Genomic DNA, 20,359 nt, shown 5'->3' with positions numbered 1-20,359 from the left:
CCTCCTCCTTTTCCTTCCTCTCCCCTCATTCGCCCCACCACCCGCTCCAACAACCCTCGCCCCTGTACTTGGGGCACTAGTACAGACCTGGCTTTGTTTGCTGGAACCTGTCTGTGGCTACACACACACACACATGCACACGCACCGCTCACTCGTAACTATTGTCTGGAACCAGAAACACCCAGTTTACTTCCACACCCCATCCCTCTGCTCCTTCCCGACCCAGCCAATCACCCCAGCAGGGTTTGGAATGTGGCAGGAATGACTGACATTATACACACACACACGCACACGGTGAGAGCAAGCAGCAGTACCTGTGTTGGCAAGTGTCCGCTTACGTGTACCACCTGCTCAATGAATGTACATAAGTGGGTTCAAATATATTTCTGCACTCGTAAGGACGATTTTCCCAAACATGATCACCCAAAACTTGGAATGATGGGGAAAGTTTTCGGCAAGACGTTTCTGGATTATTTCCATTTCTGCATTTTAAACAGACAATATTTTTCCCCTTTATATTTTCATAAGAAAAAGTAATGTCACATTTGTTGTGACTTGTGACCCCTTTTTTTTTTTTTTTTTTTTTTTTTGTTTTTGGTGCGGACACCAACTGATTGTGACATGTTTGTCTTCTATTGTTCGTCTTTCATGCTCATTCAGGAACTGTTACAGACCAACACCTGCGTTCACACCAGATGGAGGAACACACAATATTGCCAGGTACACACACACACACACACACACACACACACACACACACACACACACACACACACACACACACACTTGTTTCAGCCTTATGGTACTGCCCCGCGGTCCTCCCAGAGCAGGCCACAAATTAGCAGCTTCACTGCAGTTTGCTCAATGTGCTCCTTTGCTGTTCTCCCCAGTGTGCATTCCCCACTCTAATGTGTCTACTTTGTGTTTTTTTTTTTTTTTCCTTGTGTGTAGCTTCTACTTAGCAGTGGCATACTGGTAACCTTGACCCTCAGCGGACCCCAACTCGAGCAAGTGTGCATCGACCGAGCGTTGGTGGGACGACTGCCAGGCAACACCGTGAGTGATGGTACGACAATAGCAAATGAGCTCCGACTCACTTGTGCCATGATGTCATTTTATGATTTAAAAGCATTGCAATAATTGTTCCCGACACAGATGTACAATTTTAAACACGTCCATTTATTACCACACTCACACAAACACACACACACGCATTACAGGTGCCACAGGTGAGCAAGCCGACTCTGCAAGCTAATTGCGGGCAAATCCTTTTGTGTTGTGCGTCCAGGGGCCTTCCCTTAAGAGCATCCATCAGTGTTTTTCCTCCATTGCGTCTTCCTCCAGGGGGTCCCACCTCTCTCCCCCACAATCTTTACCTAAGCAACCCATTCGCCTCCCCTCCCTCACCACACGCCCTCGCTCAGCAGAGAATAAGCGGCAGCCCCAATCTGCTAATTATTTCTTTCTTTCTGTATCAATTATTTGCTCATAACATGGCCTCCCTGCTTGGTCTCGAGACGCTCGATAAAGGCGCACACACCTCACATATGTAATGAAAGCTTTCTTTTGCAACAACTGTTTGTCGCTTGTTCGCTCACTTTCAAGAAACGCGCGTCACATTTACAGTTCCACGCACGCACTCAGGGCCCACAGGTACGCAGACGGCCGGCGACCTCCCGCCGTGCTCCATTCAAAGCCTCCGAGGCGCTAATTATTAGCGTAATGCTTGTACCAGAGAGGGCGGGCGAGTTCTATTGGGGGATTTGATGGTGGGGATTGTGTGGGTGTGTAGCATGTTAGAAGCTCTCCTCACATCTGTCACCGCTTAAATGAGCCCGCTTAGGTAATCAGAGCAGGAACACTCTGGAGTACACGTGCCATGCGAAATTAAGACACACAATTTATACTGTAGTTGTGTGTGTGTGCGTGTTGTTTGAGCCATACAAACGCATAGCACAAAAAAAAACGTGCAATATGAGAATGGCTGTGTTTTTTATTTTTACACCATATGACAAAAATTGTTTAAAAAAAAAAAGAAACAAATTGTAGGTTTTAATGTTCCCGCTTTCTTTGTGTCTTTATTCAGTTCACCATTTGCCAGCTGCCCTTTTTGTTTCAACCTGCAATAGAAACGAACCTTTTTAGGTTGTGAATGCGGACGATAATCCCGTTTCTGCACCGGACGGATTAAGCTAAACACCAGACTTGTTCGCAAGAGCCACTCTGTTCCAGCCAGGTCCCCTTTTATGCCTCCGTGGCGTAACAATGCCGGATTATTCTCCTTTCTTAAACTTTGTCCGCGTTCTCTGCGGCCGTATTTCCGTTGCATCACACCGAGGGCTAGATTACATATGTTTGCGCCATCAAAGCATTAGCGCCGTCCTTTTTGGCTGACGAGCCGCCCGTGTGTGCCGCGATTAAGCGTCCTTAAGTGATTTTTCATAGTCGGTTTCATTTACTGGTGTTTTAAATGTGCTTTGGCTAAGCCCATTGGCCTCTTATGTCAACACGCTGCTCAAGAGATGGAATTAAATGGATTTACGGGGGGATGTGCCTTCCAGTGTGTGCGTGCGTGTGTGTCTGTTGTGCATTCGTGTGTATGCCTGTGTGTGAACTTGTATAAAGTTTGTTTATGCTCGCAGAGTGTGAGTGCGTGCATTTATGACATATGCGAGTCTGTTTGCATTTGTTGAGTTTTTTTTGCAAACATGGCTGTTTTTTGTACATGTGTGTGCGTGTGTGTGTGTGTGTGTGTGTGTGTGTAAGTAGGTGGAGGATCATATCAGTCTGGACGCTTAATACCAAATCAGCCACCTGGTCCCGTTTTGGGTGCTCAGTCTACTCTTATATCCTCGTCTTCATTTGGGAATGAATCTGCCTTGTGGAATTTTGTGTTTTATTTTTATATATTATATATGGAATTTTTTTTGAGGGGCGCATACATTTGCAAGAATACAGTCATATTATAATAGGGTAAATTTATTATTCCTAAAAAAGACCTCATTTCTCAGAATAAAGTTGTATTTGACCACAAACCTTATAGTACGATAATGTCTCATTTTGTAATGAAAGACACACTATTATTGGAATAAGGTTGTATTTTTCTAAGAAGAAAACATGTAATATTCTGTGAATAAAATTTTGTTTATATCAGGAATTACAAAATTATAAGAATGAAGTCATATTTTTTAAGAGAAAGTATAATTCAACCAAAAATTTCAAGAAAAAAAACTATTATTGGAATCAATTATTTTAAAAAAGACTCAATATTAAGTAATTTTGTGGTCTTTTTTAGGAATAATATTTTAATATTAGAATAAAGTTTTCCTTTTTAGCAGAAAGATGCACTATGTAAATAAAGCTGTAATATTCCGAGGAAAATCTGCATGTTTGCATACGTGAGTGTGTCAGCATATGTGGATTTTTGCAAACATGGCTGCCTTACGTATGTGCATGTAGGCTTTAAGCGTGTGCATTTAATCACGCCCGTCTGGACTCTTAAATCCACAACAGCCACCTGGTCTCACATTGGATGCGCGGTCTGCTCTCATATCCTCTCTTTCATTTGGGAACCAATGGGATTAATCCTAATCCCGTTTATAGACACCCGTCGAGATCAATACTAAACTGCATTTAACTTGATTTGCCTTTAATCTATCACAAAGATGCTTAGTATACTGCATTAACCGTTATGTCCAAAAGCCATCGCTCGACTTGTAACTGTCTGTGCTCTGATGGCGTTTAAACCCGGAGGCCATTTTGAGTGTACAAATGCTCCATAATCCTAAATTTGGGCATACAGGGACAGTCGGGTGGTGGTTGACCTGGTTTACGTCGCTCGCTTCTTCAAGCCCCCCCGCCCCCCTCCACCATATCCTTTTGGAATATTTGCATATTAATTTGAAATTCATTTGAAGTGTAATCATAGCAGCGCCCCTTGTGTGTATAAATACACACACACACACACACATACGCAGCGTGGTTAATTGTGGGTTAGATTTCCAAATCTCGGGGTGCAGCCTTACTCATTCAACTCAAAGCAGCATATCTGAGAGACATGTGTTACAGCCCCCCCCTCCCTCCAAAACTCCCCTCCTTTACCGTTTAATTGCTTTCATAAACAGATTAATTTGAAGGAGAGTGGGGGTGTTTAGGTGGGGTGGTGGAGGTGTGTGTGTGTGTGGGGGGGGGGTCTTAATTGCTAATCAGCGTTTCCATGCAGCTCCTGAAGAGTTGAACAGGATTCAGTGCGTTTTCCACGCAAAGTAACAAAAAACATAAAAAAGCCTTGGAGCTTGCGGAACGGAAAAGTAGAATGCAAGAAGCAGAGAAGTGGGGGAAAAACGGAGGAAAGCCAGGAATATGAATGGGCTGAAGATTGAGTGGCCAAAGGTGGTACTGCATAAATGGACAAAAGTATCGGAACACTGACACATTATGCAAACACTCTTTTTGTTTTCTTTTGACAGCGGTGTTGGGCGACAGGGTGTTTGTGCTGTCCTTCCCGAAGCAGAGCCAAGTAACCGCCATCTTCCTCGACAAGAAAATCCAGGACTCCTCCCCCAAGGCTGGCAGGGATGCGGGCAAGCTCTCGCCCGCCACAATCAAGGTACGGCAATGGAGCTGTGTCCGCTGCATGCACTTCTACATTTGCGGGTCCTCAAATTGACACATTTGGCAGTTTGGTGATGAAATGCTGCCTCAACCAGTGAACATGCATTTTTGATAGACTCACTTTTGCCATTGCACACTGGGCCGCCAGTAAATCATGCTTGCCTCGTTGGAACCTCCTAGCTATGTCCCCGATCACCGTGGTAACGAAAACGATACTTCCGATTTTGATTTTGAATTTTATTTTTTAATCGTGATTACAATGTTGATCTTTAATTTGAATCTGAATTTTTTAATTACATTTTTTTCAATGTGAATTTCAGTTTATGATTTCAAATTGAGTATTTAAATGTAGCTTATTTATCATTTTTAATTAAAATTTGACGAAAGCCCCCAGCGCCGAGAAAGAGCCACAATATTTTTCCTATAAATGCTTTTTGGATTTTCACGCCTGAGGACCCTCCAAAAATCACTTGGCTGTCATTCGCTCATCCTCTTTACTTGCATTTTCTCAGGTTATTTTTCATCTTCCATTATTAATGTCGGCTTTTGTTCTGTCAAGCTCATTTATAGTGAAGTGCATATTTTTGAGGAAGGTCCGCCACGCTCCGGATGATAATTAGCTCTCCTGGCACTTTTGGTTATAGGGGAACAAAGCCTCACCTAACTTGGTAAATCATCTCAAAATGTCACACACGTTTTACTGGCATAGTTTAGGTGCTAATGCTCGTTCATAAACACACTCCTCCATATAACCTTTGTTTGTATCCGCGAGCCAGGACACACGTAGCCAGCAATGAAGAAAAGGGCTGTGGGAGACAATTAGCTTAAAGGAAGTGAACTAAAGCTTGTTTGAGTGAATGAACGAAGGACACATCAAAAAGATAAGCACACACAGTGGAGCGAGAGAGCGGGGGAAAGAAAGGTAGAATAAATTGAATTTTTCAGATCAATGAGAGGTTTCGGGTCAAAGAGAAGAGCAGTCACTTGTGAAATCAGAAGCAGGATGTTTAAAAAAAAAAAAAAAACAACATTCCATAAACCAACATTTGTTTATGAGGAAAAAAAAATGTTTTAGTATAGTAGAGTAAGATCTGAGGTTCAGTGGTCCATGTGTGTGAGGCTGAATGAGAATGATGGCAGCCAAGCAGATGATAAAGGGAACAAAGTGTTGCCCAAAACCGCTGAATGGAAGATCACTGACAGATTGGGAAAATGGTGTGTGTGTGTGGGGGGGGGGGAATCATCGGGTTAATAATAACACACTATATCTACCCTGCGCACACATCCTCTCATCTCTTGCTAGATATATATATGTATTTTATATATTTTCTAGCGTTTGCTGGTCAGCAATAATCAGAAAGCACTTTTCTGCCGGGCCGGATTAGTTTAGCCCTCCCGCCCTCCCTCGACTCCCCTCCAGCTTAGCCCACTGAACCAGGGCAACGTGCGCATCTAGTGTGGAGAGGGTGGGGGGGAGGTGGGCTTTTTGCGTATGTTGCAAGCAATGCGTAACACGCATACCAGGAGCAATTGATGTAATATTTTCATTTGTGTCTTGGCCCAGGTGATGAGCGTGGAGGTGGCAGGGTGGGCGTGTCGCCTCCGCCAAGGCGTGGCTCTTAATTGTACGGAGGACACGGCACTGTTGTGGTGGAGGTCCACGAGTCCCGACCGTGAGCTGTGGTCCTGGTCCTCCAAAAATATGCACGGGAACGACCTGGTGCTGCTCAGCTGCTTGCCCTCTGAAGGTCTGAAGGTGACAACAATAACCACTTTTTAAAAATAATATGGAATAATATATAAGCCGTCCTGCAATTGACTTACCAGTTCAGGGTGTCGTCCGCCTTTTGCCCAACTGGGATGGGTTCCAGTACCATGTGACCCTAAACAGGATTAGCCGTGTAGCGAATAGATGGATGCGTTGCCACGTCACTATTATCTACCCAGGGTCTTCAGAATCAATAGTGCTGGCTGATGAAGCTATTCGGGAGAAGTTTCTTTAACCAATCAGAAAGCAAATTATGCACGGAACAGTCTCTTAGAACAGCTGAACTTTATTTAAATGGTGACAGGTGCCTACCGACTCCCATTTCACATGAGATTAAATGTTATTGGCTTATTGTAAACACAGCCATATTCCCAGGGTGTGCACACTTGTGCAAACGCATTGTCTCGGTTATTTGTTTTTACTTCCCCTTAAGGGAACAGTAAAACAAAAATGATTGAGTTGTACAGATTAAAAGTGGTGGAAATAGTCTCTTTTTTTAAGCTTGGCATTTGAGCAGGGGTGTGTAGACTTTTTATATCCAAATATAGGCACTGCATCAAAATAGGTATTCAAATTTGCAGACGAGAGTAAATGCTGTCTGGATAACAGACATATCCCCCAAAAAATGAACATGTTGTTTCCCTTCAGTGCCGTTGGTGTTGTATTTTTTTTTGTGGGTACACTGTAAGAGCACACAAACACAACGCGCTGTTTTGGCGCGCAATCGTGTGTCGCGTGGGTGTCGGCATGTTCATCACCTATAGGGTGGCACCTCGCTCGTCGCACCTCCGCGCCTTGAATATGCAGGAGCAGCGGCTAAGCCGGCGCTGCGGCGTGAAGCGCGACGCCCACACGCAGCATCCTCCCCGCATGCTCCCGGCCTCTGGCAAGACCCCTCCCCATCAGCCAGTTGGCCCCGTGCCCACAAAAAAAAAGCAAAAAAAAAAAAAACCCCCCATGAAAGATCTTAAATTACCGACGAGGGGCTTAACTCGGCGCCGCTCGCTCTTAAATATTCACTTCATGGAGGCGAGAGCGAGGACGAGCGTTACCAATCAACACATGAATATTGAAATCATCAAAAGCAGATGCTGCGAGTCGCCTCTTTATCTATTTTATTTTTTTATCACACTCCTTCACCTCTTTGCGGTGTATCCCCCACCCCTCCCCTCCTTCAAGAACACAGCGACCCCTCTTCTGCATCTAATGAAAGCATTTGTTGTCAGTTTTTCTCAGATGCGCAGCGTGAAATGAAGCGAGCAGTTTACGCCAGCAACTTGAATCGCTCCCAGCTCGCGAATATGTTTCCCTTTTGTCCGCCACGCTATCTGCTGCGCTAAACCCATTTTCTAGCCAGTCTCTCAGCATTTGTAAAAGTCTGATTTCATCCCCTATGTGGTCTTTATTCATAGTCCTTCTCCCTGCTCCGCTAAACAGACGGGCACAGTGATCGCAGTACCATGCTAAGTTAGCAACAATTTTTATTTGCGCCGCACCAATATTTGGCGGGATAAAATTCCGCGAAGCGATTAATTGGCTTAATAATTAAAGGAGATATATTTAAAAAAAAAACAAATTTTGGTCTCAACAATTACACCTCTAAAGATTTAAATTACATGCAGGATATTTAACTTTTTTTTTTTTATAATACTTTGTCCTTTAGTATTTGTTTAACATTACAAGAGCAAAACAAAATTGCAAAAAAACGGCCAATTTTTTGGTGGATTTTTTGTGGGAGGGTGTTTGAATGACATTAGTGTTGTCTAATGGTTATGTTTTATTGTAGAAAAATGGCAATAATTAACCATTTTAAAATAGTTAATATCATCTGATTCACTGGATTAATCAGCCTAAATTGTCCAAATGCTCAAATGATTTCCCTTAAGCAGCTGCAAATATTTTTAATGGTCCTTCACGCCTCTCATCAGCAATCCTACCAAGACACACACACACACGCTGTATTATTCCTAATGAAATGTAAACAGCAGATGAATGTTTTCTTCCCGACACACGCGCATGTTTGTACTTTTATCCCCCCCCACCCCCCTCCAGTTATCTGTCGCCAAACACTTTCCCTGCACTTGCTTGATCTCTATTTGCCGTTTTTAATTACTATTTACTTTGGTGCTGCACTGCGTGGTGGTGCAACATGAAACACCCTTAAAAAGACGACCCACCTTAAATGAAAACAATTAGTTCAGACTAAGGGGGCAGAAGGGGGCAAGTTTTTTTCCATTCCTCCAGCACGTCACATTTATTGTTTTTCCAAAATATTAAGAGTTGTCTTTTGAAACGTATTCTACATATTTGAAGATAACATCGACGTAGTCTCTAACCCGAGTGTCCCTTTGTAAAACTTCCCATTCCCACCCTCCAGAATCACCCCGCCCCCCCTTTCTCTTCCCCGCCCATCCCATCATCCCTCAACTCTCCTCCGAGTGCCTCCATCGCCGCAGCCCCGTCCGTCTCTCTTCGTCTTTCTCTGCTCCGTGAGCTGGAAAATTGGCTTCAAAAGGCCACTGCTGTGAACAAGGGCCAGCCACACAGTTTGGGCCCGTCCGCTTTATCTTTCACGCTGCGGAGGGGGTCCGAGGTGGGGTGTGCGGAACGGGGGGGGGGGTTGAATTGTGCCAGCCAGCGAGAGAGGAAGAGCGAGGGAGAATAGGGAAGAATAGTTTTGAGCAGTCACTGAAACCAATAAGCAGGAGAAAAGCTACTTAGCGGGGGCCTGGCTGTCCTGTCTGCTTCTGTTTTTCCTCGTCCATTTTGCATCTCTGTCCTCTACGCCTTCGTCGACACTTTGTCATCGCACTCAGGTGCTCACCGGGGCTCTCTGAAGCTCTTGGGGGCGGTTTTTGAAACCCTAGCATTGGATTCAAGCAGAAAAAAAAACTTTCAGGAGCCTCTTCATATCATAGACCAGTCAAAATCAAGCCCTCTAAGTATCTTTTTGGCGATGGGTGCCATAAGAAAACAAACTGTGGCGCCATGCAGGCAGGCGGCTTTAGCACCCAAGCGATCCGTCTTTCTGTCCACACGGCAAAATGAAACGGGGTGCTTTAGCCAAAGCCGCCACGCTCAGCGCGGGCCTCATTCTTAAATCCCCGCCCCTGAAAAGACCAAGATGCGCCCCGCGAAGCTCCGCCGTGTGACTGCGCAACTGTTGAGCCGCTCACCCGGCAGTTGGTTGTGATCCAAATGCCTCGTTTTCAATCGTCGAGCCTTTCCAATTGGATCGCATTGAGCGAGACGCGTTGTTTGTGGTCGTTGGTCGCCCCGCCGAGGATGTTTGAAGAAGATGTTTGTTTATCGCTGGCGCTCGGGGAGAAGCTGCGCTTGTTTAACCTTGAGTTGAAAATGAAAAGCTTATCATTGGCGTCCTTGATTGACAGTTTGCTGTTTACCAGTGTGACGCTTGGCTCTGGCCCAACCAGGCTTCGGGGTTCTGTTTTTGCTGAGTGGATGGCGCCCAAATCCAAAATCTAACATTGGCTTCAAAGACTCAACATGAAACCAAATTGAATTTGCCTTTAGTGGAAATCCTAACGTGAAACGCTAACTTTGGTCAGAACCCCAAATCCGAATCTCCAACATTGTCTCCTCTCCCCCCTCAGCTCCTGAGCTCAATGCAGACAGAAGGTGACCTTCTGCTTTGCACCTTCAGCCATCTTCAGCCGTACCAGCTGCTGACCGTGGAAGCGCCCGCAGGACCCCAAGCGTCTCGGGAGTCGTCGTGGGCTAAAGCCTGCGTGTACGACTACGCAAAAGGACGCTTGCACCGCCTGTCCGCCGCCCGCATCCCGTTGCCCTCCCCCGCCGTCTCCTGTTCCCACCACCCCAGCGAAAACGCGCTCCTCCTCGGCCTCAGCGACTCTTCTCTGGTGCTGTACGACCAGCGTCGGGGGGCTTTCCTGCGGGCCTCCAGCCCCGCGCCGCCGACCCTCTTGGCCTGGCATCCGGCCGGAGCCCTGGCGGTGGCGGCGGCACCCGAACACGGCGAGTTAATGTTCTTTGACCTGGGCCTGGCGCCCGTCAAGGTGGCCTTGATGGCCGAGGAGGTGAAGCCCGCCGCCACGCTGAGCCTAGCCCGACACCTGCGCTGTCCCGGAGCTCTGCGGGGACTGCTGTGGGCCGCCGGTCCTGAAGGAGGCACCGATGAGGCGAATACCATGATGCTGGTGTTCCACGGGGGACCGCTAGCAGCTTTGAGATTACAACTGGGTATGTCACTAACATATTCAAGACAATTATATCCCAATAGCTTGTTTGATAGCTTCAGCCTCACCTAATTCCCATTGCCAGTATTTTCCTTGCTGTTCTTCCATCACTGCTTCTAGTGCAGACCCACTTTTGGCCCGCGTGTGCGCCCAGATGAGATATCTCTGTGCAAGCAGAGGGCGGCTGGCTAGGTGGGCGGGTGGGCGTTTGCTGATGTGTTTGTGGGGGTTTGCACCAGTGAGCTTCTTTCCTCTTATGGTATAAAACACACACACACACACACAACTTGGAGCTGGGCCAAGTCTTTCTTCACTCCGTCATGTAGCGGAGCCTTGTCAAAGGAGTTGACACAGAGAAGTGCGCACAAACAAATCAATGACTTTGTGTGCCTGTGAGAGTGTGCGCATGCACGTACGTGTGTGTGTTTGGTGGCAGTAGGGGGGATTATCATGGAGAAAAAGACATGCGCTAGCTTCCTTCATCAAAACGTTGGCACGCGATCAGAGGAGGCGACGCCATTGTTAGAGGACACCCTCCCCTTTCCATGCATGCAAACGTACATACATCTTTCCTCCTCTCTCCCTCTCACACACTTTTGTATTCTCTCTCACACTCACAAACACACGCTCTCCTACATGCACAATTACTCTCACGCTAAAGCCACACGGTCCTCACCAATTCATAATTAAAGAATCAAAAAGCGTGCGTGACACCTTTTGCGCGTGTGTGTCGTGACCGCCTTTTGATTGGCAAACTTTATCAACAACCCAGAGGGAGCACAAAGCCACCGCCAACGATTGATCCGAAAACTGCTTTATCAAATTGCGCCCTCGTCTCCCTCCAATGCCCACCCGGGGCCATTATTGAATGACCCCCACTCACCTTGGCGTCTGTCCACAACTGGAGAAGGCAGTGGAGATGTCAGCACCATCCGCAAACGAGGGTGAAGAAATCTTTAAGATGCTTCTAAACTGCCCCTTCAGGCTTCAAATTCAGATTTGGGTTATAGATATGAATTAGGGTTTCAAACTGGGTTTGAAGCCCATATTAGGATGTCAATTTTGGGCTCAAGCTAGTGTTAAGGCTTCAAGCCAAGTGGATTTTCCAAGTTTCCCAACCCAGGCTAGGCGTCAAGTTAGTGTTGTCTTGGTTTTCTTGCCTAAGACAGACACACACACACACACACACACACACACATTTACACTACAGCAGATGTATTTACACACATTAGCACACTCTGTAGGGGATTTGAGGCTTGCTAATTGCTAGCTTGTCATTTTAATTGCCTCGTCTCCGCCTCACACGCGCACGCACACATACAAATAATCGCACAGACGCTTTCCTCTATTAATTTGACACTCAAACGAATGCAGAGGAACATTGGAAGGCTCATCCAACCTGCTTTCATTTTAGCTCCAGCATGAGTTTGAATGTGGGCACCCCCTAAAAAACATCTAATCAGGACAAAATAGATCATCATCAGCCAAAGCTATTCATACATACACATGCACGCGCACACACATGCTGGCGCTAGCGGCTAGGTTACCAGAGCTAATTGTTTCATTATTCAATAGACTTCTAATCTGCTCACACACACACACAACAAAAAGAAAAGCACAATCAAGCACCTCTGGCCAAAAGTTATTCAAAAATAGTAAATGCATAAGGCAGGTCAAGTTCACCTTTTTAACTTTCCTTAAGGTTCATTTTATTGTAAATATTTAATTCACATATTTGACTGTAGTTCAACTCGTCAAATCCAACTCGCATAACATGAATGCTAATGTAACTGTGTGCCAGGGGTCCGGCTGGGCCCAGTGCAGGTCCTGCAGCAGCGTCTGCGCGCCGGTCAGGTGCAGGAGGCCGTGGGCGTCCTGGAGGCCATGGACTGGAGCAGCGCGGCCCACCATTGCTGGCGAGGCCTGAGCGCCATCGCCAACCACCTGCTGAGGCTGCCTCTGGACGCTCGCACTGAGGGTGAGCCCCAACGCTGGCTTTTGTGTATTTTAGACATTGACGTTCACAGATCTGATGGACTGGATCGGACTGTGGTGTACTTTATGGTGCAGCGATGTCTTTCTGCAGAGCAACTAGAAGCCGCGTTGGCGACGTTTTATGCCCCGCCCACGCCTCTTCCCGAAGACATCACGGCAGACTACAAGGAGTCAGTCCACAAATACGCCAGACGCTTCTTCCATCACCTTCTCAGGTAAAACTTGTCCATAGTTTGGGATATACAGTGAAGAGAATTGGAATGGAATTTTAAATATATTTATTTCAATTCGTTTGTGTGATAAAACTGTAAAATTTTAACCGATATTTTTTTCTGTTTTATTTCTTAAAATGATTCTTTTATAATTTCGAAATATTTTGAGACTTTTAATTTTTTAGAAAAACATTTTTGTGGGTTGGTTCACTGACAAAAAACGATGGTTATACAATTAATATTTAAGAACTAACAATTTAAAAATGTTTGTCATTAAATCTTTGTTTTGTGCAGTTATGACATAAAAGAACATTGTAAGTCATCTTTCAAGTAACAACATGACTCGTAGGGGCTGCGCGATTGTAAAGTCCCGCCAGAAGTACGTTCCAAAAAATGGTCCGTCAGAAAATGACTCCCGTTTCAGACACGTTTCAAGTCGTCTCGTCCTCCTGCCGATGCGCATTTCAAACACAGCGCACCTGTTTGCGCCGTCCTTTCATGCCAGCATCTGTCGGCGTGCGTTTGACTGAAACGGACGCCGTTGTTCACGCCCGCTGCTAGCATCTCTCCCCCCCCCCTTGCTATTTGGCATCGCTCCCTTCTCCTCGCTTATCGCCCACCTACATTCTTTCTCTCTCCGTCGACATCAAATGAAAGAGGACACACACACACCCACCAAGCATCTTTTCCCTTGTTTGGTTTGTTTCATAGTTGGCGCTTGACTACAGGAAGCAAGTTTAGCTGTTGGCTAGCCTGCTTTCTATATGTTTCAAAAGCTCCTTCAATGTACTTATACGTCGTTTTTTGATTGATACATTTGAGATTTTTACATTTGTCTTTTTTCTATTCTTTTTCAGATATGAACGCTTTGAAAAGGCCTTCCTGCTTGCCGTCGATTTGCAAGCCAAAGATCTTTTCATGGTGAGCCACAGTCATTTTTGTTTACATTATTACAGGGCCATAACCAACACTTTTGATTTTTCTCAGTGATACACACAAACTCACATTTTTTTTAAAATACATACAATATTTGGCAAATTACTATATACCTTTATTTGATCACTTAACATACCTCACATTGAGCAGCTAGCCGTTAGCAATGACAATTAACAATAGCGAATCGGACGTTTCATTCACCACCCCAAAAAATAAATAAATAAAATTACACTGAAATGAAAGTGAATAAAAAATAATAACAGGTAAGACTAAGGTTTGCACTTGAGAAATTGTCATTTAAAAAAGGCCTCTCCCCTTGAGTAACGACTATTTCTGGAGAGCCAAAAAGCTTGTGAATGGCAGCAGCTGCCAGCATAAAGTGATCCAATCCAGATCGGTGACACAATAACGAGAGTTAATGAAGCCTTTCGGACGCGTTCCCTCTCGTTCTGCCGCCCGCTCGCTCGTCTTCTCACTCGTGAAGCGGCAAACACAAAATGGCCTACAATAAAGGTGCGCCGCCACCTGAGTTTCACATGGAGTTCAAGAGGCTCCGTTGGCATTGTGCGACCTCGCTTTCTTTCGCCGCTCTATTCAAGCTCGCGGCCTCGTTACTCGCCATTTGCATTTGACTTGTAACCCATTCAAGTGTCGGGGGAGCAGGTGTGACGGACGCCTTTTCAGCGGCCCCGGGCTCGCCCTCTTTCTTCCACTCCACGCTGAAATGCTCCTCCATGCGGCGGACCCCCTTCACTCATTCGGGCCCCCCACCCCGTCCCCCTTTGCTTCGAAACACTAATGCGCAGCCCGAGTTGCGGTGAAAAGATGGAGCCAAGACCTTGAAAGGGTGAAGTGAAGGCGGGTGTTGTGGAAGTAAAGATGGAAAGGGGGGTAGTCGATGGTATGGATATAAATTCATACAAGGAAGTCAGAAATGTAGGCTAATTTCTTAGGAGGCAAGATGTTTTGTAAATTAATCTTGATATAAGATCTACAGGGGTGCCTTGAGATTGAAATGAATAGAAATGCTCGTAAACCATTTCAACCTTCTGCAAAATCAACAAAATATTTTTTTGGTGTATTTTAATAAAGATAAATAACACTCCCTAATGTACTTCAAAAGATACAGTGATGATGTCATGAACTTTAATTACAAATAATTAAAACCATTTTTGCCTTTACTATAATTGAACAGCCATTTTGCTGGTGTTTATGGCCACCTGGGGGTAGTATAGAACAGATAAAAGGAGAGACTTTTCATTCAGACTCAGCTCTTCTCAGCTCATCAGTATGGCACTAATATTAGTTGTTCTTTGCAGAGAATAAAGAATATATGACTGAGTACTATTACAATGTTCTTCATCATATGTTGCTGCATCGTTTGTTGGATTGCAGTACTTTGTGCTTTAAGACTTTTAAAAAGAAAAAATCACTATTTTCAAAAGTGCTGCTTATTGTTAATTTGAGTTCACAGCCACCATAAAGATACATTTTTGCTGCTCTTGGTGTAGAACACAAAGTATGGCAATTGAGCCTCTCATGGATCAGTGCCTTTAACCTCAATAGAAATGGTCTTCAATAGGTTAGCGTTTTAGCCACTAGCATTGTTTTTTTTTTTTTGCCTCAGTGATCAAGCGAGCAGCAAAAGTCAGCAGTGACATTTCACCTTTCGCTCTAATTAGGCTGTTATGTTGCCTTAACCTGACGCTTGGCCGACACTACTGGGCTGGGCTGTTTGAAGGGGATGGGGGGGGAGTTAATGAGGGTAAACCCCCCAACCCCCCCATCCTCACCCAACTTTTTCCGACTTCTAACTTGCCAGCACAACTCAATAACGCATGGTCGACTAGCTAAAATGCATGCACACTCCACGCAGATGACCCAGCATGATACTTCCCCCCCCTCCCTGCCCCACAGCCGATCCCTCCCCGAGCACTATTGTTAACCGCTAACAATGGAGCTCCTCTCCAAAAGAAGAAAGCTTTTGTTCAAGTGAAACACTTTAGTGTCGGCCCAAATTGAAGGGGAGGATGGAGGAGGTGGGGTCGGGAGTGTGTGTGTGTGTGTGTGTGAAGGGGGGTGTTTGAGTAGAGTGGGGGATACTAGTGAGGTACTTTTTGGGGAAGGGTTACTGAGCCATTCACAATATTTGGTGGGGGGGTCATAATTGTTAATGTTCTGTCACCCCCCCTTAACAAGCTTTGATAATGACTTTAATAATGATCAAATAAGCAAGCTCTTTTCCCGGCTCGTTGCCGCTTAATACACACTTAATTAAATTAAAAACTGCGCGATAGCACAATCTGATGCTAGCTCATTTGTTACCCGGAATTATATACAATACCTGTTTTGATAACGTTGCGCAGTGGGGGGGAAAATGTTCCCGACATGTGTTTGTCCACAATTGGTTACCGACCAGTGCATTCTATTTTATTTTTGTGAGGGGGGAACATAGTTGGCGCTGTTCTATCATCACTAATTAGCCTTTGATATTGATAAAGTAAGCAATTAGATAATTCCTCAAGTTTTTTCCCCCCCTTGATCTCTTCACAGCTCGTTAGCTTGTGGTACCCGCTTGTTAATTAAATCAAAAACTGTGATAGCACAATCTGATGCCGGCTCATTTGACACCCCTCCTCCACCCGCCATCTCGACCCCGAGCGCTGTTTTTACGCAGTTATCCTACGCCGCAATCTTGATAGCGGCGGATGGCTAGATGATGGGCTAGTATCACACGTTCTCGCCATTAAGCTCTCTGTTGTCTCTTGGATGACTAATTAGCATTTATGAACGTCCTTAAGGCCTGATACAAGTGCTAGTTAAACACAAGGCTAACAGGTGTGTGTATGTGTGTGTGTGTGTGCGCATGTCCAGGGATTAAGCCTCCGTTAATTAGTGTAAATGTATTATTTTATCATTTGCATACTTGAGCGTTTGGTGAGAGTCCAGAGCTACTTGTCAGCTAAAGATAAAAGAAAAGTCCATAGTGCAACATTTTAGTTTCGCATATTTATTTTGTTCCGACGCTCATTTGATTATGCGTAAATCCATGCAGTTGTCAAATGAATGTTTTAAGCCCCTCGACCGTGACAGTTTATTGATACTGGGACTTTTTGTTCTCTTATGCGCATTTTTGTTGGGTGTTGTCGAGAGGCCCGTTGACACAAGAATTTTGTGGGTTTTTATTCAAAAATAGATTAATTTGAAAATAAATACAGAGCTGATATCATCATCGCTGATTACAATCCGAAAATAGAAAATTATTTATTTTTCTGTTTTGTTTGTTGTGTTTTTATACCAACTGTCATGCTCCATTTCTGACTAAAATATGATAATATTATAACAACCCATGGACCAATTCAATAATGATCAACAATTAGCAAATTTTTAACACCGTGTTTTTTCCAATTGAAATCTTATCAGCTCATTTTTATTCTCGAGCCTTTCTATAATGCAAAAAAATCTTCCACCAACAATCAAAATGTTGCAGTATATGTATTCAACAAAACAAAAAAAACCTTGAATGCTACAAAGCAAAAGCGCCATGTCATCAAGATTCACTGAGCAACCAAGGGGAAACATCCCAAAATCATCCACCTGTATTTCTAAAACAAACTCAACCGCCTGCACTTTTACCCAGATCATGACCTCCTTGGCTGCGGTAATAAAAGCGCTAGCGAAAGTGCGGCTTAAATCCCATAAAAGCAAGCAATCGTCATTTTTGATCCCGTTTGACAGCGACGCGCGGCCCGTTAATGTGCGCCAGTTAACCTAATCCGTCATTTATTTGGACGTCACCCAAATACTGTATCAGTCAATATTGGGCTCTTAGCCTGCAACCCCCCCCCCCCCCGCCGTCGCCGGCCCACCCTTTGCTGAAAAACGGGCCCGCTAAAACACGGGTCTCTTTATCAGCGCCGCTGTTAGCTAACCCCTAAAGCTCTTGTATAAATAAGATTAGTGTTGCGTTTGAACGGCGGGAAATAAGAGGTGTAATATCTGATGGTTTTATGCGCAGTATTACTGTTATCCCCGCTTAGTCGCCTTGATACGCTTCTCTCTCTCTCTCGCTCTCTCTCTCTCTTTTCACGTTTTTTCATTGTTTTCTTCCCTTTCTCTCGTTCTCTCCCGCCATCCAGACGGCTTTACGAGGCACTAAGCTGGAATAAAGCGACCCGCGTTGAAATGTTCATATTGTCCTGTTGGCTATGTCACGCAATATTGCTTCCCTGCCGAGCGAGCGAGCGACCGAGCGAGCGCACACATGCACGCGCTTTGCGAAAACACGTTTTAGCACCGAGGGCGATTAAAGGTCCATATCAGATATCTTACAGTAAATTTCAAATTTTGCAACCGGCTGGCATATGGATAATGTATCGTAACGATACATTGCGGTATTGACCACCTGCCCATATTTACGCTTTAGATACAGGGTGTGCATTTTTATGCAACTAGATGTTTAAAGTTTGCGTTTTTTGAATTGAGTTCTACAGAAGGTGGAAAAAGTTTTCAAATGGTTACGTTAAAAACACTCACTGTATTGCGACATCATCGTTCAACCAATGAGTCCCTTTGCCCGTTGTCAATTAGTGAAACTGGTTGCCGTCTAATTGAGGGGCGTGCTCTCCGCCACCCCGGCTCCTTTGAGCTTCTATTGAGGCCATTTTGTTGTCGTCCATTTTCACATTTCCTCCCTAACTGGTTGCCGCAGAGGGCAGACGCCGCTCTATAATTACCCAATCTGTTCCAATTCAGACGCTTCCATTTTCTCTCGTTGCCGTCCGCTCCCCCCCTCCTCCCATCCTTTCCGGCTCGTGTTCCCCTTTGCGCCTCGTCTCTTGTGGCAAGCGGCAGCCCTCCTCTTCCTCCTCCTCTCTGTCGTCTTCCTCCTCGTCCTCTCGCCCCTGTGGGGGCACAAAAGCCGGCCCTCCAATATGGGGGTATTAGGGCAGAGTGCAGGCCCAGCTGGACGCTGCCTGGAGCAGCTGAGGGTTATCCACGGCGAGCTCCGAGTCGCCACGGTGCGGCCGTGTGATGTCGCTGATGCGGAAAGGCTCTCCTCAACATGCCGCAGCCTTTGATGGGCCCCGGGGCCCCGCGTCCAGCCCGGCAGCCCCTCTGTGGGGGCCCGGATGTGATTCACTCTCACACCAAGTCACTTTGGCGAGGTTTTGATTGTCTTCCCCCTTTGTTGGGAACTTCCATAATGGCTTTTTTTTTCCCCTTTCCTAATGTGTTACTCTATGCCAGTAAATTGAGGATGTTTTTTTCCCCCCAAATGCAAAATAAATAAATAAATGAATAAAATATATAATAAAATAATAAATAAAAATAATAAGAAATAAAATAAAAAACAAATAAATAATGAAAACCTACCAAAATAATGATTCTGTTAATTAACTCCTTGAATACAAACGATGGAGCAACATGTAGACAGATAGTCACAGGCATGTGTTCTTTATCCTCTGCAAAAAACAACCATTATTACTGTTGAAACTCCACCCGCCTCCTACATGTGACAGATAACATCCCGCCGCAGTTCAAAACCACACAAGCAGGCTGATTTCAAAGTTTTCCTCAGGAAAAAGCCACATTTCATCCATGCTTCTGATGTTGGCCTTCAAACATCTGCTTTTTCCATTTCATCTGTTTCCTCCTCCTTTACCATGCCTCCTCCCCAAAAAAGACAAGTATTGTCACCCCGGCCCAGATTCATTTTAGATTAACGTGTCTTTCTCTCTCACTGTACCTTCAAAGGACCTCCATTACGTGGCAGGCGATAAGGGCGAGCTGGTGCTGGCGGAGGTGGCCAAGAGGAAGGCCCACCAAGTGGCGGAAGCGTGCGACGGCCAGGAAATAATCGCTGTGATTAACCGGAAAGACGTTGAAGGTGACTTCCTCTTTTCTCCCCCCCCCCCCCCCCCCCCCCCCCCCCCCCCCCCCCCCCCCCTTTACATCTTAAAATAAGTCACACACTCTCAAAGGCCTCACTGGCGTCTAAAGACGGCGACTAATCCAAATATTTGCTCCAATATTGGGATATATTTAAATAGTCTTCAAATGCGGCTTACTTTGTTAAAATGTCAAACATGATAAAAAATATTTAGCAGTGAAGTGTTTTCTAAAAATGTTAGCATAGATTGCCAGTTTCAAACAAATTGACCACGTCTCCTTTTAGTAACTAATTAGTCATTTAGTCCTAAATTCCAGACTAGTCAAATACGTTTTTAAGCTGTGCTGCTCTTCAGAGCCTCCGGAGAGCTAACATACCAGAGAGGATCAAGACGCGTTCTTGACGACACACTCGCCATTCCTCACCCGGCGCCGTTCTCATTCCGCACGTAAACTTGACGAGCATGTCTGAGGAGTCCTTCGGTGGATGAAAGTGTGTCGCCTGGCGGCGTTTAACTCGGCGGCATAAGGTCGCACGCCTCCGGCTCGGCGCTGCTCGGCCTCTTAATTGTCTCCTCGATGATTTGTCTGCTTCACCTGCAGCTCGGCCTAGCCTTGGATCCAAAATACGGCGTCGGGGAAACCAGGCGGAGGAAGCGAAAAAAGTTGCTGAGCTTCTAAGGCCAAAAGTATTGGGACACATCACTTTTTAAACAATTACGCCC

General features: G+C 45.3%; 1 protein-coding gene across 26 annotated transcripts in view; it reads left to right on the top strand.

The window, feature by feature from the left end:
• The window catches only part of LOC119134286 (WD repeat containing planar cell polarity effector), a 51,047-nt gene that overhangs the window by 25,802 nt on the left and 4,886 nt on the right, over positions 1 to 20,359 (top strand). For all 26 annotated transcript variants that reach the window (XR_005100298.1, XR_005100299.1, XM_037270829.1 and 23 more), the window contains 9 exons: positions 661 to 720; positions 952 to 1,066; positions 4,470 to 4,609; positions 6,179 to 6,370; positions 9,997 to 10,603; positions 12,401 to 12,577; positions 12,686 to 12,809; positions 13,664 to 13,727; positions 19,500 to 19,632. Coding sequence is in view for 24 of the 26 variants with exons in the window: in XM_037270829.1 (XP_037126724.1) it covers positions 661 to 720; positions 952 to 1,066; positions 4,470 to 4,609; positions 6,179 to 6,370; positions 9,997 to 10,603; positions 12,401 to 12,577; positions 12,686 to 12,809; positions 13,664 to 13,727; positions 19,500 to 19,632 (1,612 nt within the window). In the remaining 2 variants the exon portion in view is untranslated. The remainder of the gene's footprint in view (positions 1 to 660; positions 721 to 951; positions 1,067 to 4,469; positions 4,610 to 6,178; positions 6,371 to 9,996; positions 10,604 to 12,400; positions 12,578 to 12,685; positions 12,810 to 13,663; positions 13,728 to 19,499; positions 19,633 to 20,359) is intronic.

The sequence above is a fragment of the Syngnathus acus genome, chromosome 15 (assembly GCF_901709675.1).
Source record: "Syngnathus acus chromosome 15, fSynAcu1.2, whole genome shotgun sequence".
NCBI classification, from domain to species: Eukaryota; Metazoa; Chordata; class Actinopteri; order Syngnathiformes; family Syngnathidae; genus Syngnathus; species Syngnathus acus.
This window is presented reverse-complemented; position numbering and strand designations above follow the sequence as displayed.